The 18030-nt window shown below is 40.6% G+C and overlaps 1 protein-coding gene and 1 long non-coding RNA gene across 2 annotated transcripts in view; both read left to right on the top strand.

The window, feature by feature from the left end:
• Nucleotides 1-395: 395 nt before the first annotated feature.
• Nucleotides 396-13892, top strand: LOC135207877 (Krueppel-like factor 12). Its single transcript, XM_064239774.1, is given in 8 exon segments — nt 396-757; nt 10093-10203; nt 10606-11385; nt 11387-11474; nt 11477-11551; nt 11782-11866; nt 12063-12379; nt 12572-13892. Coding segments are annotated over 7 exon segments (1575 nt in total). The 5' UTR covers nt 396-757; nt 10093-10146; the 3' UTR covers nt 12745-13892.
• A 1328-nt stretch (nt 13893-15220) lies between these two features.
• LOC135207876 (uncharacterized) overlaps nt 15221-18030 on the top strand; it is a 244361-nt gene continuing 241551 nt past the window's right edge. The window contains exon 1 of the long non-coding RNA XR_010313075.1: nt 15221-15432. This is a non-coding gene — a long non-coding RNA (uncharacterized LOC135207876). The remainder of the gene's footprint in view (nt 15433-18030) is intronic.

Raw genomic sequence — 18030 nt, 5'->3', positions numbered from 1 at the left:
CATTCGGTGCACACAAGAATATTTCTTTCTCATTGCAGACGCTGCTGCACAGTCTTGGGAGATGCAGTCGTAACCTAAGATGACCCGTTGGACCTAAAGACGTGAGTAAGCCAGATGAAGATTCAGAACATCCTTTTTTTTTTTCTTTTTTTTTTAACCTCACACTCCTCAAGAACTTCAACTTTCCACACGGCCTGACTTCCCCACTAGCGAACCTTTCCCAGCAACGAAACGCCCCGTTCCAAGACTCAAAACCCTCCCCTAAGATGGGAGCAGCAACCAATCCTAGTTGGGAATCACCTTCATGTGGGAGATGGGGGCGTGTCTGGACCTGTGGTAGGATGGGGAGGTGACTGGTAGGGAGGGCGCGGCCTGCCTCACCCAGCCAGTGAGTGTGAGCGCCCTTACCTCAACAGCTGATCGCTAGTGTTCTCGTGGACATCGCACGTGAAGGAGCCTTGTTCATTTTCCATTCAAGTCCCTGGAAAGTTTTTTTGGGGTGGAGGTTGTGTTCGCTGAATGCCGATGGAAGTTCCTGTGCTTTTATTTGTATAAACAACAAGTAGATCCCGAGTGAGAATAAGTTGATGCAATGTTTAGAGAACCTATTTTTTGGTTGTAAGTGAACCTTTGGAGTATTTAAAAGTGACTTTGGAAAAACAATGTGCAGGAGATTGGATAAGACCCACTGTGAAAGAAGATGATATGAGATTTATTCGCCAGTGATAAACAGTGTCCTCGCCATTTTCACTACCTGGTAAGTTTTCAACAGTTTTTCAAAGTTTATGTAATTTTATGGCATTAAAGTTTATTTTATTTGAACTTAATACCAAGATTTTGCTGTGGATACTGAAAGGAACAATCCAGGACATGCCAACACAGTGAACATCTTTGTTTGAAAAGGTATCGAAAAAATACCTGTATTTTCGTTAGGAAATTGTGGCCAAGTTTCTCAGGATGTGTTCATGAGACAATTGGATTGGACGATCTGGCTGTTGTAAATGGCCCATTGGCTGCTGATATACCTACACGGGGAGCTTTTGGGACCTGCATTGTTTTATCTGTAATTATTTTATCTATCAGTTGCTTGATATTCACTAACGCTTATTGCAGCAAAATCATAAGGGCAATGAGTATTCCAGTACGTTCAATTTTCCTTTGGCATATTAGCTTATCATTTAGCGGATTTTATTTGACATAGCTAAATCATTGATATATATTCGTTATATCATCGAAGGAGAAATGAAGCTGTTTCTCTTTTTCATTACCAGTCACACTGTCAGTCCCAGAGAGGCGAAATCTCTCTCATCACGACGGATTACTATTGGGAGAAAAGTCCAAGCAAAAGTTACTTATCTTCAAGACATTTTGCGTATGTTATTCTTAAAACAAACATTTCATTAGGGATTAAAGCAGGAATACGGTTGGTTTGTGACTTTTTTTAAAAATTAAAATTGAAAAGGAAGTTGCCCCGTAGCCGAATATATATATATATATATATATATATATATATATATATATATATATATATATATATATATAGTCATGATAGTGTTATTTCCCCCTTATCGAAATTACGTTTTCGGTAGTTATATTTAATATAGGCAAGTGAATGTGAAAATATTTGTTCAGTGTGAATGTATTTTAGCTGGTAAATGAAAATTTAAAATTCACCTGTGCATCTATTTTGGTAAAAGTTTGTCTTCTTATTAACATATTCTCTTCATTGTTCGAATTGGCCATCCCCTGTGATGTTTGGCAAAGTCTTTTTCAGTGCGTTCAGATCTCAATATCGATTAAGATCTTAAACGTAGATTATATTCATATATATCCATATTTTCTTCAGATGTGTTAATTTGCATATATGTAATTGAATGAATGTGTGCGTTCACTGAAGTGCTTGCAAAAATGCTCTGAGTGTGCTCTTCGTTAACGCATATTTTATGGCCTCCTATAATTGGCTGAGCTGAGTAAGAACGTATACCATATGAACTTATAACTGGCTAATAACACCTAAGATTTGTTCTTTACAACCCTAATTCATTAGATATCGGAATTAGGGTCAGCTCGTTGCCCTGTTAAACATGATGCGGAATATCTATTTATTGTCATTTTACGCATAGTACTATATAACTTTTAACTGCGAAAATAATACCTTTATATCTAAACACGTGCTAGTTAGGAAGTTTGCTTGAATAGGTTTTAGTTATTTGTAGATAAAATTGTAAGTTTACATTATTTTGATACCCTCTTTATTTTTAAATTCGCAAAGAAAGGGAAAGATCTCCAATTGCATGAGAAAAAGGAGAAGGACTTATTCGCGTCGCGAGTTTTCGTATAAGTTAGAATTCTGGCAACAGATGGCGCGCGGTGGCCTGATGGTGTCATTAAAGAACACTGAGGGAGATAGTTTGTAGACTTAAGTGTCAGAGCTCTACTTGAGGATTTCCGTTATTTGCTTTTAATAGGCTGTTAATGATCTATCAGCCTACGTATTTTGATGGTAAGGTGTTATTTTCAGGCCCCGTGGATCGTCGTATATGATCGTAAAGCTATTTTGCTGTCTGGAAGGGTAAAATATTATTTTTATTTTGAGCGAATGGTAGGGGGTCCATTTGATTAGCGTGTAGTAAGTTTTCCATTTAGATACAGACTTGCAAATGTTAGTGTTGGTTTTTTAAGACTAATTTGGTTTGCGTCTAATAAAACACACAACTAATAAAAGAAATCAGTTGTCCAGCTCCTTGGCTTTGCTGGGTGTTGGTCATCTTGTAATTTCTTCTCGCAACAACACTCATTTAATCAGGACCGAGATAAAAACAACGCTGTAAAAAGTGAAATACCTCAATCGATACACACAGCGGGTCACGCATGAGCAGCGATGTGAGAAAATACCAGAAAATGGATTTCAGTCCTTTTTGGGAGAGAGAAGGGGTGTTGGGTCGGGGTGGGTGGTTGTTGCCATGAGGTGAATCATACGGGGACCATTTGCTAAAGAGGGGGGTCACATTGGGATAGTTGAAGGTTTGGTTGCAGGTTTTTTTGGGGGGTTATTTGTCCAAAGAATACAATTTCCAAAGTTCGAGTCTTACGGCAAGTTCCGTAGCAAGAAATCAACTTTCTTTGCTAACTTTTAGCTAAGGTTAAGGTGTAAATGCAGTACTTGCTCACGAGTAATTTAATTTTGTGTATTTTTGTGGGTTTGGAAATTAAGGAGATGGGGAATATCCATTCTTGACCCAAGACATGGTTATATGATAATGTTTTCTTGCCTGTACTGTAGTCTTCGTATGCGCGCGTGTGTGTGAGAGAGAGAAAAAAGTAATAACTAACATGGAGTTTGAAGTGTGTTTGATTTCATTGATGTGTTCTTTGTATATGCTTTAGAGAGAGAGAGAGGCGAAGGAAAATTAATCTTAGACCTGACAGTATTTCGTATTAGAATCAGTCTGTTGCAAGCAATTGCAGAGTTCTGCCAGGTGACCATGTATTTGCTTAGTTGCATTTTCGTGTGCGCTAAGCGTTGCAGTGTCACAGAGAGGCAGCGGCCAGTGTCTTTAGCCATGAAGTAGTAATTACCTACGTGAATACTGCAATTATACCTGAGAGAGTCATAAAGTAATAAATTATGTAATTGCCTTGCAACTCTCAAAGGTATTCGCTCGACTTGTAACTACCGTTATCCTTTGAGGATTCCTCGACGTTTTCATAATAAATACATATATATATATATATATATATATATATATATATATATATATATATATATATATATATATATCACTAGTAAAAGAATTGTGTAAACAAGAAAAACCTCAACTTCTTCATTTCTTCTTTGGAGAGACCATGTTTTTTTTTTTCTTCTTTTTTACTACAGCTTATACAGAGGGGTGTTTGGGTGGCATGAATGCACGACAAACAGTCTTGTGTCTCATTCAGATGCTGTGAATAGTGTCCAATCTTTAAATTCTGTGATTTTGGCATTTTCCTGTTTTACTTATAGACATAATGCCAGCTTTAATCAATAGTTTCTCAGGAGACAGTTTCTTCGTAATTAGCAACTTCGCCTTGCCTCTTGTCTCCTACAGTCGTGGTTTATTTCTCTCTATGCTTTTATTATCAGATATTGTAAGATGGTGAGAAGGGAGTAAGGCAATTTTCTCTTCCATTCCACAGTTCATCTGCGCCTTACAACCCTCGCCTTTCCCCCCCCCCCCCACCCCCCAGTTCTTGCAAATCCCGCGTACCCTCCCGCCTCATACAATTGTGCCGTGTGCGACATTAAGTCTGGCGTTACCACCTTCCTGGATTGTAGGAGGGCCATTAGTGCTTATTTTCTAGTCCCAAGTCAATTAGAACCATCTTCTAAGGACGAGATGCCACCGGGCGGCCTTGTGGTTAGGGTAAAAACAGGCGCATCTTTGATGGGAAATTCGCCTTAGGTGTTCTCCACTTCTTGGGACCATTAAATCTTCTTCAGTGGTAAGTCGTTCTTGGGGAGAGAGAGAGAGAGAGAGAGAGAGAAAGAGAAAGAAAGAAGAGAAAGAGTGATCCGTAGATTCCTGGTCACTTTTGAGATGTGCATCACCCTGCCAGTATTGCTATTACGTCTTTTAACTTCTATGGAATCAGAGGAGCCACTTCAGCCATTTGCGAGCGTTTCAGCGATAAAAAAGCAAGCTCAAATGTCCGTCCAGGTACAACACGGAAGATGAGCATTGTTGAGCGCGGCCATAAAAAAGGGATGTCCTTGGATAGCGACGACTCCCAGGCGAGGGATAAAAACTAAAACTGGGACCTGGCAACATTCCTCGCGGCAGCAAACAGTACCGTTAAAGCCCCTCCAAGGAGTCATGTGTATTCAGGAGGCTCATCACGGGATGACACGAATAGGAGATGCTTTTATTAATGGAGGGGAGAGAGAGAGAGAGAGAGAGAGAGAAAGGAGGGAGGGAGGGAGAGAGAGAGGCTGCTGGAAGACCTTTGCAAGAGGCATCTGGGAACTTGTTAGGTGTGGCTAAAGAAATTTCGACAGGTTGTGGCCATCGTGAGTGGTTCGTCATTCCATATTTGTGTTTTTGAGTGGGCGTTAGTTTTAAAGGCAGCAAAGCTTTCTCTCGTGACTTCTGCTTGCAACGTCCTCACCCCCAGTATCAGTATCATCTAAATTTTTCGATTTGCAACCGTAATCACTGATGAAGTATTGTTTAAACAAGCGTGTATTCATTACCACTTTAGAGAGATTTTACGTTATATAGATAAAGATTTCGGAAAGATTCACAGCCTCAGGGCTTTGAACATTTGCAACTGATTCAAGATATGGTATGAAAAGAAGTTCTGGCGTCAACACTGATAATAATCCTGCATGCTAACTGTAGACCAGATCATAAAAATGCGCTGTTTATGAAAATCTCGCAGTCAGTGCCAGGAAGGCTTGTCTTTATCTTGCGGTAGGCATTTCGAGAGATAAGCTCAGATTGCTTATCAGCCAGATAACCTTGATACGCTCCGGACAAGATTCTGATTTCTACTTGCAAGAATAACGGAGGTTTTATTACACCTTGTTCTCATGCCAGGTGATGCTATCTCTGGCGATGCCGGTGATTTCAAAGGCCCCAAAATAAGAGTTATGGCGCAAAATTGAAAGCGTTGAGGCACAAATCGAACTAAAACCATAAGCTTTATGTGGAGAGAGAGAGAGAGAGAGAGAGAGAGAGAGACCTGTCGGCTAATGGTGTGTCGAAGACTTTCGTAGCTGCCTCCAAATAAGTAATATGAAATAAAATGACGCTTGAACGTGAATGTTGAAAATCCTAATTATGTAAAATGAAATTTGAATGACAGTTGGAAACCTTAATTATGAGGTGATATTTGCAAATGACCCTTGCAAATCTTAATCATTTGAAATGGAACTTGGAAATTAGTCGGAAACCATTAGCAGGTATAGTACGAAAATCTGTATTATTTTGTAATTTTCTGATTTATCACCTCTTCGGAGCATTCAGTGAAGACCGTTTTTCGATTGAATAACAGTAACAATAGATTGCGTGGATACTGTGGGAATCGAAGGTATTTGTGTTATCAACTTTCATCCCTCTTCTCCACGAGTACTGTCCATCCTCTCTCTTAACTCCTAAATTTTCTGTTTTCTAAAATTATGTGCTCGTCATTCAAGATTCGCTTATGTTGTTACATGAAGAGGGGAAAAAAAAAATAAACTGCAGTCATTTGCTACTAGAGGTCAGATAAGTTATATCCTTTCCCGTCTTGATTTCTCTTCCAACTTGAGAAAGAAACGATCAGCTAACATCACAGAGGTGCGTATTCACCCCTATCGGCGTTTTGGGCCGTACGTAAAATCTCACGTCACATAAACCACAGTGTAGGTGGTTCGCTATTGCAACTTCCTATGAGTTAAATTGCGTTGGTGGCTAATCGGCGTGTTCGTTAACAGTCTTGTTTTGTGAATCTCTCATTTGCGCGCTTAACTTCTGTGTTAATTCCTCATAATTTCCTCTCCCCTTTTGATAAGCATCAGCCGTTTAGCCTTACCTTCTATTCTGAGCCGCGGAGGGATAAGAAAAACGATATAATTTATGCCCCTACCCTGTCTGCTAAAGAGGCACCTGACCCGTACAGAATCTCCCTTAACGTATGACATCCTAACCTTCGCATATGGCTACCAGATTATTTCCAGCTTGTACGGGTTCGAGCGCTCAATATCTATCGTTGGTCGTATCTTTGTTTATGCCCTCATCATATCCAATCTCCGCGCTTCTCGTATGTATGCCATATAATCCGGTAATGAATTCTTTGAGGGAATTTACGGGCGTTTAGCATCGTGTGTATTTCAACCTCAAGTCCTGCTTTCGAGAAAAGAAAGAAAAAAAAAAACTATGAGATGTGGTCATTAGGGACGACCCTACTGCTATTTTCTATCCCTTAAAAAAACACACACAGTTGCGCCTCTTATATATATTATTGTATGTACATATATTCATTTGTGAATGCAGTTTGGTTTTCAAGTTTTTAGCACTCTAGAGCTGCATTTATTTTCCGCTCTTCCAAAACATATGAGGAACAACTTAAAAAGGTTTTGTGGTCCTGTTGAATTTTCAGAATTCATTTTTTTTTTACATGTACCTTAAGTTTCTTGTTACAGTAAACACTTCAGCACAGTGCATATCGTAAGATAGTGGAAGTTTCGTCCCGAGTACCTTGTCAGTATCAGTTACAATTTTTATTTCGAATGCAAATCCTTCTAGTTGATTAAAATCTTAATGTTTAGCTGAAGTGTCTTTACAGTGTTAGGTCTCGGTAGTTCTTTCATGTCTGGTTTCAAGCAGAAGTTATTTCCTGCAGATACGACGTTCACATTCGTTGCCTTCCTGATGGCTGAAAAGATACCAGCTGTACAGTGCAGTACTTGAACGCTGACCTATGTTTTTTCCATTTTTATCTGTATTTTATGGGGACGAGCGTCTTGCCCGGGTGGTTGGGGGGGAAGGTGGGGGGGGGGGGAGGTGCGTACGGTTTCCTAGATCATTACGGGCCAACTTCTCATCCTAACCTGTTTGCCTTTCACCCTTCATGACCTCCGACCCAGCCGGCATCACCTCGGGTCTGAAGATCCACCACACTCCCAAGTGTTAATAAAAGACGTGCAGAACTTCCCAATGGCGACCTCTTGAAAGTTAGCGGCGGCGGCGGTGGTGGGGGAGGGGGAGGGGGGTTGGGGCCAGGTGAGAAGAATTGGATGGGGGAACGGTGTGCTCTCTCTTTTCTTCCCCCGCCCCCCCCACTTCTTCTTTCCCACCTTCTCCCTCCCCTGGTCCATTCCTTTCTCTCCCTCCCTCACAGTATGCCGTCCCGGTAGTGGCTCTCCTACTGATTCCTTTCCGCAAATCACATCTCGCCATCTTCTTTCCCATGGCTTCTTTTCTTGACAGCACCTCTTTGGCTAATCCCCTTTCCGCTTGAATGAGGGAGAAGAGGAAGGAGGCAGCAGCAGCAGCAGCAGCGGCCTCTTAGCCCCAGCAGCCCGACGGTCATCTCCGTTATCCCCCTCCTCCCCCCTCTCATAAACCTCTTATTTTTGCCTGTGCCCGCTGTCTTGATAGATCTGGAAACGACTCCCGCTGAGTCTACCCTTTCCAGCTTTGGCTGATCCCCCCCTTCCCCCCTCTCTTCTAAATCCATACACCGAACGCAGCAGCCCTTTGCTTTAAATCACCTGTTGGTTTAGTTGTGGGCTCTCGCCTCTCGGACTGACTGGAGAGTTTGCATCCGTTCTGTAAAGTCGTGGAATTGTCACCTGGAGCTGAATAATGAGTGGAGTATTGGCATTCGCCATGGGTATGTCATTTAGTGACTTGTTTTTGTAGCTGTAGTCTAGTTATCCCCCTTTTTTCTTATCTCATTTTTTGTTTGTTTCCTTTATTTTTTTTGGTCTTTATCGTCGTGTCTCATATTCTTATGCTTGAAAAATCACAGTAGATGCACGTGACTTCATTAAATAGCGAATACTACAGGAAAATGATAGGCGGAAATGCAAGCCCTTTCGTCTTAGTCGAAAGCGCTTGGATTTCTGCCTATCATTTTCCTGTGGTATTCGCTTATTACATTCTTGTATTCAATTGAATGCCTTGGCAAACCTATCAATATTTGCTGACGGATTATCCTGTTTTTGTAGCCCTGGATAATTGTTATGGTTGATAACATTATTATTATGATTATTATTGCCGCTGTTTTTTGTCTCTGGTGTAAGGATGTCGAAACTGGTTTTACAAGTTTATGAAGATGTCATTTCTCATTCAAGTATACAACACTTGTCAAGTTCTTAAAGAATTCAAGATAAGGAGGTTGAATAGCGAATGAATGACATCCAGGCGTCAGGAGGAAATTGGTTTATATGTAAATGTCTCTATGGCATAGTCTGTGACCTGCTTTGTATGGTTTCCTCGGAGTTTTTCTTCTCAGCGGACGCTCTGCAGTTTCCTCGTGTAGATTTTCATTTTTATTTCGAACCAGGCTTACAGGCTGCTCTATGAGCAAGAGGCCGCGCTGGCATAAGACCAGTTTAATCATCAACAACAACCAGGCTTTCTGATACATCAAAATGTAAAATTCATAAGAAAAATATAGAAGTTATTTAAACTTAGATATGACAGTTTGGGCTTACTATGGTGCATATGGTTTCCGTGTCATTTTTCATGATGCATTGTGAATGATATTTTCAATAGTGTTTTTGTACTGTGCGTTATTTTTTTCAACACTTGTTAATGCTTTGCAATGATATCTTAACTTGAACGTTATTTAAATTTCAGTGAACTATTATGGGGGAAGATTCTCTTTAAAGAAAGTGCCATTTTTTACCATAGTTAGGAACGCTGACCGATTTTATTGGAAGTGAATTAGCTCTGTACCACCCCATTTTAAGCTCAGCTTAAGAATCGAATTAGAGAAATCAAAGAAGTGATTGGTGTTAAAGGAAGTGAGTGCCGGTTGTTTTTGTTATACATCGATTTTCTTGTGCTTTATCTCTTGGATTTGTAGTGAATATTCGTGCATATTGGTTGTTTATTGTTTTTCTTCATTTGTGAAAGCCTTTTTCCATCACAAGTCTGGATGAGGTGAAAAGGATATTGAAAATGGAGCCTGACCCCGAAAAAGTCGAAGGAAATGAAATCTCTCTTGGTGAAAGGTTATAGGAACTAAATGGTTAGCATTTAGGCTGGAAAACAAGCTTTTTTTCGAATCGTTTAACTTTGCTATTTCTGAATGTTTTTTTTATTTTTTTATTTTATTATTATTATTAATAAGGCTTTTTTTCCAGCTGAGTTCTGCACCCTTTTCTTCATTACAATAAACAGGTCATTAAATGCATTGCTGGATTTTCAGTATATTCATTCATTTCTAAAGGTTAATCCTTTTCTTCTTTTAGTTCCTGAAAGTGTTTATGGTATCGAATGGAACTTCATAATGAGGAATGTTACATTTCTCCTGTCCCTCTGCAGCAAATGTGTTTATTTATTTTATTCATTGAATTAACAGCATCAGAATCTTAAACAACCATTCATTTTACCTTTACAGGTTCCTCGGTGAATTGTAAGGGGAGCGCGGCTCCCTTCTTTCGTTTCCCAGGCCATGGTGCCCGAGCATGATCCCGTCCTGGCCACGCACCACAGCACTATGTCAAAGGAGGTCAGTTCCTTTCCTATTTACCGTTAATTTGTGTAGTATAAAATTTGGTCATAAGACAATTTAGCTTTCACGGATGTTTGAGGCCAAGTGAGATTGTATGTGTTCATCTCTTGGGTTTACTTTTTATACGTGACAGACTGGATATGATCATTAAATGTAACCATATATTCCACTAGTATTTTACATTCTCTCTCTCTCTCTCTCTCTCTCTCTCTCTCTCTCTCTCTCTCTCTCTCTCTCTCTCTCTCTCTCTCTATGTTGGTGATATTATCGTGCTCTTATCATTCTTACCTATATGAGCAAATGACGGGTTCGCTGAACTACTAGACGTTAAATCTGTCACTCATCGATGCCATCTTGGTGTTTCGTTGGGACTAATAAGAACCCTTCTCTTATTGGCAGGCGGAAGTGCCCCCTGAACAGATAGAACCAGTGGATTTAAGCGTCAAAACCAGGCCCCAGAGTCAACCCAAGTCCTCCCCTTCAGTCTTCAACAATGTCCAGCCACTCCCCCGGGTGCCGTACGGTCCCCCGATTGACCATTCATCGTCCTCTAGAATACTGGGTGACAGAGGAACCTGGCCACCCGATCGCCCTTCTCAGACATCTACTACCTCCAACCAGAGGTCTCGACGACCCGAAGACGACCCAGCCGCCAGTCGTCCGGGCTCCTTGAAAAAGTTCCCGCGGATTCCAGTTTCCGAAGGAGGACAGGAACAGGTGCCAAGACTCACCTCCAGTGACTCGTCGCTCGTCATTTCGTCTGGGGAAACGTGTGATCCTATTAAAAAAGAACCGTGCGATCGCATCCCGAGGGTTACATGTGATAGCGTGGCGGTTGTCTCAGAACCAGTGACCACGACCCAGAGTCCTGCCGATGACGTTTTAGAGTCGAAGGGCCTGTCGCCGCCGTCCAAGGAGGCGAATTGCTATAGAAAATATAGTCGAAGTGCAAACCCCGCACTCCTGAAGCCATCGCTGGTGGGCCACCAAGGTAAGAACTTGTTAGTGGCCTCCCAGACGCCGTCTACATCCTCCACTTCCGTCCATAGAAGTTCAAATATAGAACGTACCTTGCCGCTTGTATCCTCGTCGAATTTTTCTTTCATAAGTACAAGATCTCCCGATCACTCACCTCAGCACTCTACACTAGGGGCCTTTGACATCCCAAATATGCACATGTGCTTTGCCTCAGCCGAGCACTACCTTCCCGCCCATCAGTGCCCCTGACCTTGTGACAAGTTCTGGCTCTCCCTTAAGAGGCAGTGACCCGCTCTCTTTCTCCATATGTCAAGGTTTCCTAGTTCCCTGCACTTACCTCTAGGATTGGATCTCACTCTGAAATCAGGTAAGCACTCGGTGTGGATATTTACACAGCCATTGTATGTTTATAATAATTATTCCTACGTTGATTTTTCACGATTGCTCTAAATGATAATGTAAGGTTTTAGATATATCTTGCTGTCACATTGTTTTTACAGTGAAAGAAGGCAGATTTACATTCTAAGGAAAATGTGTTTTATTATAAGCGAATGTTACTTGTGAGTGTTGGTTTATAATGTCAACATTCTTCGACAGAACTTGGGAAAAATGCCATGGAGAGCGCGTTCCATAGTGCGGCGCCATCCTTTTTGTCTCTCCAGAGGATACGAGAAGCGTCTCTGTAAGTTTTATGTTCTTGATGTTGAGAATAGATGAATAATTTAATAGTAATTTATGTTAAGATTGTCATTTACATAACTCCTAACTGTAATTTTGTATCATAATCACCACCTTACTTTGAATACTGTGATCATAATAAAACTGTCCAGTGGCGCGATTTTCATAGAGGAATCTGTATTTTATTATCTCCCTCGCAGAGCTTTTTATGGCAAACGTGCTCACAGCGAAAGTCCTTCTCCTCCCCTCGTGTCTGGGTCTTCCAGCGGCAACCTAACATCATCCCCACCGCAGACCCAAAACCTTACCTCATCGACCATCTCATCTTCGCCATCGTCATCTTCCTCGCCCCCTTCGCCACCTGTAGTTGCCAGACCACACGGCCGTCCCCCACCCTCGTCAGCAGACTACACTGATGCCCTGAGGCGAAGGAAAGCCCATCGTTGTGATTTTGAAGGATGTGAGAAGGTCTATACAAAAAGTTCGCATCTGAAAGCTCATAAGAGAACGCACACGGGTAAGTTTCTCTGTTTTTTTTTTTTTTTTTTTTTTTTTTTTTTTAGATTTACGGTTAGGTTTTCAAGCGAGAGCACACGGATAAGTTTTTTGTGAATCTTCACTATCCTGATCGTAGATTGCTTCATATTTTACGCATGGCGAATCGTAGTAAACATATTATTAATGTTTTTTTCCACCTTCTTCTCTCCAGGCGAAAAACCATATCACTGCACATGGGATGGATGCAAGTGGAGGTTCGCTCGATCGGACGAGCTGACCCGCCACTTCCGCAAGCACACAGGTCAGAAGCCCTTCAAATGCCAACTGTGCCAGCGTTCCTTCTCGCGCTCAGACCACCTCTCCCTGCACATGAAGAGGCACTGAAGGAAGATCCCAGTAGTCTGTGGTGGTAAAATATGTCTGCACGCGCAAGAAGTGAATAGGTCTGGAACCGTAGAGCAATGGCTAGTACGATAATCAGGATGAAGAATGAAGTTGTGAGAAGGACTGGAATAGACCTGCAGAGGGTCTTATGGCGGTTCCATGACAGTTTTTTTTCTCTTATTTTTTGGATCACTGGAAGGAGAGACATTCGATCAGTATTTGAATTTTCAAAAGAGTTTTAGTTACTGGTATGCTTTTCAGGATGGAACAAAGGAAAGATTGAAGTTGACAGTGTTCATATAAATAAGTGTGCAGTTATATACACTGAGATACATTTCGCCGTTATAGTTTGCTATCAACGACAACTTCAGATTTACTTGGTTTAAAAAAAAACCACATCGATCTCAAAATTTGACCTCGATTAATAGGAAAACGTAATGGTCATTTTTTCCCCATTTTTGTGAACAATAAATTCTCATAAGTTACATCAGGTGCGCAGTGAATTTTTTTTTTCATTTTTCTTTTTGTGTGTGTGTTTATGGTGCTACTCGGGAGATATGAAAAATATTTGAGTAGGAAAGTACTGCAGCAAATATGCTGAATTCAGTTGCATTGTTTAACCTTCTCCATGCAATTGCAAACGCACAGACATGCGCGTTTATACACACAACTTTTGGCCATGAATATTTCCTTTCGAACATCGACACCTACTACACCCACAACCACAATCATATCATAGCAGCTGTAGCAACTGTCTGCTATTCTGGAGTTAGCGAATCCTACGAAAAGGGTGACACTGTCTGAGGAAAGTGTTAGTTTTAACGAAAACAGGACATTGTGAACCCGCGGATGGTGAGAATAGAGACTGCGCGTGTGATGGAGTACTTCTGTACGACTCGTAGTTTTACATCTAAGATTCGAGCGACGTCCATATTTATACTGCCATGTACAATGTCAAATGGTTTTCTGTGATCTGTTTATATGTCAATAGATTAAGAATATATTTTCTTACCAGTTTAAAGCCTTATTATAGATTTTATGTGCAGAGTTTCTATTATATCTGACAAGATTGTTGTGCGGTTCATGCAGGAATTATTGTAGGGATAAAACGCCATGTAAAAAGTGGAAATAAAGAAGTAATATAAGATCTTCTTCTGTGAATCCTTTTACCTGGTATATCATTTCGAGTGGTGGAATATTTTGCAGGCACTGCATTGTATCTAAGGAATTATGGATTCGAGCTCTTTTCTTTTTTTAAGAGTAATATAGTTTGTGATAATACTTTGGAAGACTGTAATAGCGAGTTGGACGATAAAATCCGAATATATTAAGCGTTCAGTTTAGATATTTACTAGTACAAATTAAGATAATTCTGAAGGCATTAACGTTATCTCTAAACCTCCCTTCACTATCATCTTCACTCTTTCAATCTGGGAGAAGAACCGTTTACTTGAGTCCAGTTTCCATATGGGGAGAAACATCCGTGTGATGGTCAAAACCCAGTCCATAGAGTCGGCGAGCGGGAAAAGAAAGCTATTCCCCTTCGGCAGGAAACGGCACACGAAAGCCTCCACTCCTAAGAGAGGGCGTCGGGGAACCAGTCTATAAGCCTGGCTATATGCCCGGCGTGCGACCGCCACCGTGGTCTCGCTCTCCCTCGAGAGAGTGACGTTCCCTTGGGTTCATCAAGATGAATCGCTCGGGGCTCAATTTGTCTTATTCGCCGGACTATGGGACCCAGCTCCGTGTTGCGCGTCAAAGTATTGTTGCTCTCATGATCGATGGAGTGCAAGAGGCATTGTCGATGCCGGGTACGACGCCAGTTCGCGAGAGGGAGAAGTTAGACAGAGGGGAGGGGGGGGACCCTTTGGGTTGTACCCACCAACCCCCTGTTACTCCAAATTCTCATCCTTACGAGAGATAACGATAGGAAATGCTTAATGGATCGTTGAAGTGTATCGTGCATTGCGAGTCTCTCGGTCTTGCATTTGTCGAATATTGTTCGCTGCAATATTCGAGCGATGAGTAGAATTGATCGGATGGCCTAGTCCTCAAACTGTGTCAGCTCTCATAATGGGAATCCGTTTGAATGATCGGTTATCGGGATTATCGGTAAGTTCGGTGTCTGTTGTGATTTGCTCGCTGGATGTTGTGGATTTGCGTTTGTCTTTCGTTATTTTTCATTCGTACTGACGGGTTTCAACTTTCCATTGCTTATTAGGTGGTCATTTGACTTTTTAATTTTCTTTATAGGATATTTTTTTCCACATTGGTTATTTCCTGTTCATTTTTACTGCAAATTTAGGACGTCAGAATTTTTTTGTTTTGTTTAGAGAACGAGCCTTGTAGTTGCTAACCTGTTTTTGCCTTCAGGTCAATATTAATTTGCACTCACACTCTCTAAAGACAATTAATTAGAAAACTAAGAACGAAGTCAAATTTTACTTCAAATTTTCCATTATACGGAATGAAAACAGCGGAAGTTCTCGTGATTATGTTTAATTTTTCCCGAAAAGAACCTTCGGACCCATCGACTTTAAAGCTAAAAGTGAAGGTTCCTCCTTCCTTCATTCCGTGTTCGTTGCTCTTGGTGTTTACGTGTGAAGTGTTTGATCTTAAAAGAAAGAAAAAAAATCTCGGGGGAAACCGAACTGAAAGAATTCTACCTTCCGCTTGTAATCGTAGCTCGTAAGTATTAAAGAGGTTGATTATATAATGGTTATTTAATTCTACGAGTAGAGTGGCCAAATTCTACACCGTGTCTCCAAAACGTTAAGAAGAGTGATACCACAAGCAAGTGATTAAGGTCGAATCCTATTTTGCATATTATACGGCTGGATTGCCAAATGTACTACAGTGACAAAGGGTAAAATTGAAGCTATATCCGGATGACATCCAGTTTTATTCCTCCTTTTAAAGACATTGGAGATACAAATGAGAAATAACGGTCATAGCAGCGTCCAAGAAGGATGACATTCAATGAAAATAGAACAAAAATCATGTTAGGGGGAAGAATTAACTTAAGAAGCGTAGGTGATATTCAGTTGCATAAAAATAGTGAATAGTTCTGATTATTGGTAAAGTCCGTGATTTAAATTACTGCTGCACTTGTAATTCGTCTCAGTACTGAAAAATATGACGTTTTAAGGGTTACTGGCGATCGTAGATAGTGCCCTTTTGTAAAAAAAAAAAAAAAAAAAAAACAACTGCCTGCTCCCCCCCCCAAAAAATGAAAAAAACTTTGTCATAGAGGACTATTGCAACTAGATCATAATCTACTTAAGATACACCATAGGAAGCTGCAAAACTAGTGGCATGTTTGTTGAAAGGGTGTTGCACCCCGGGACAGGATTACCCATCTTTTGTTTTGAATTGCAGTGGCCCGCAATCAGAGTTAGAATGTTAAAAACGTAGGTAGATGTTGGTAACGCCGCGTCGGGTATTAATTTGGAAATTACAGTTTCCTCTAGTATTTGAGTTGCTTATTAAGAATTTGCAGTTATTTTTGGTGGTTGACTGTATTTAACCCCCAGGGAGAAGTATTAAACACGGCCAAATACATTTGGCACCCTAATCCCTAGTGGCTGTCGTATTCCTGGGAACGTTCCTTGCAGTCCGTTAGGAGGTATGGCTTAGAATTACCAAAACGTATTAAGACTCTTCAAGGTATTGAGTCTGGATGCTTAAGATAAAGGGTGGAGTGAATAGAAACCTTTTTACATTTAGTTTCACGTTGTTTGAACCGAGATGCACTTCTTATGTTGGTTTTGGAGCGTTTAAATATGAGGCCCTATGACTGCACAAATACCCGCATGATATCAGCAGTACTGAAAATATCAAGTCACTGAAGACAAATTTGAAGACAATGCTCTCTGTTATGACAGTATGGATTTGACAATGACAGTACAGCATATAAATAACAGAATATGTGCGAATTATGACAAAGTTGCTGGTCTTAGGAATGGGGACGATAAAAGTTAAACTAAACTGTAAATGTGACGTAAATAACACATCAGGGGTGAAATTTACTGATATATTTGTGTTTTATCAATATTCAAGGCGTTGTGAAGGGTAGTATCCTGAGACTGTTTATGTAAGTTTGTAAAGGAAATACGTAGTCATTTACAACTGATGCTTCCCATCACGAAAAGTCAGTCGCTAGGAATACCTCATAGTATTTCCATAGCGAGACTAATGTGATCTTAATACAGTCTTTGGAAAATATAAAGTTGCCATTGCTTCAGGATGATTAGTTTGTACTATTGAAGACAGGTCTGTTTCTGGTCATTTTAGCTAGCTGTTAGTTCAGCGTGGCAGTATCCTTGGTTTTAAGCTTACATTTCACATTTCATTCCAGCGTGACAGTGGAACTATAATAATAAATTTCGCAGCGACTATGACAGTAATTAGCAGACCATTGGCGGTAATATCTAAAACTTCAGCGTACATTTAATGTTTTATTAGCAAAACGCCAATTGCCCTTCTTCAGTGGTAAAGGAATTTATTGACACGTACCACAACAATATATTACAGATAAGGTTGGAAGTGATTGTCAGGCGAATTCTGTTCAGTAATCCTTTGACGAGCTAATTTCACTCCAACTGCGAATTGACTATAAAAACATAAACATAGCTCCAATGGTCGCATGAAAACAACATATTTATTTATTAACAAGAAAAATACTTCCGTATTAACGTATAAGTGATGCGCAAAATTCATGAATTTCCTTCCCTGTTCTTCGCTTGTCAGCGATGCGCTGATGAACGTCTGGATATCAGTGCAAATATCTAGTAAACGCAGTTTGCGTCGCATAGTTTTCTCCGGATTTTGTTATTCCGTGTCTCATTACGGGCTGCTGAGAAGCAAGAGCCCGTGCCAGCAAAAGGCTGGCACAGTCTATATCCATCTCGTTCCATCCATCCATATGTCTTACATTAGAGGTTCTTTCTCAGCATTCATGTTTATTGTGGGGGGTCTTCTGGTTCATTCAGCTGGCCTCGTTTGTTTGTAATTTGTTTGCATTTATCTTGAATTGGCCTTCATGTCATAATCTTGTTTTCTAATACTTAGTCTTCAGTCGCATTGATGTTTTCATGTCTTTCTAGCTCTTTTGGGTAGCTTATTGAACAGTCTGCTTTCGTCCTTTATATTATAATTAGAATTAACGTTTTTCTTAAACATTTTACACACATTCAAAATCTTGCCCTTCTAAATGACGAAGCGTTGACGCCAGCATATATGTTAGTTTGTAATCGTGGTTCTGTTTTAACTATAGTGGCTTTATTT

The sequence above is a fragment of the Macrobrachium nipponense genome, chromosome 34, assembly GCF_015104395.2.
Source record: "Macrobrachium nipponense isolate FS-2020 chromosome 34, ASM1510439v2, whole genome shotgun sequence".
NCBI lineage: Eukaryota > Metazoa > Arthropoda > Malacostraca > Decapoda > Palaemonidae > Macrobrachium > Macrobrachium nipponense.
The sequence above is the reverse complement of the archived record's forward strand: the minus strand, read 5'-3'. Positions and strand labels throughout refer to the sequence as shown.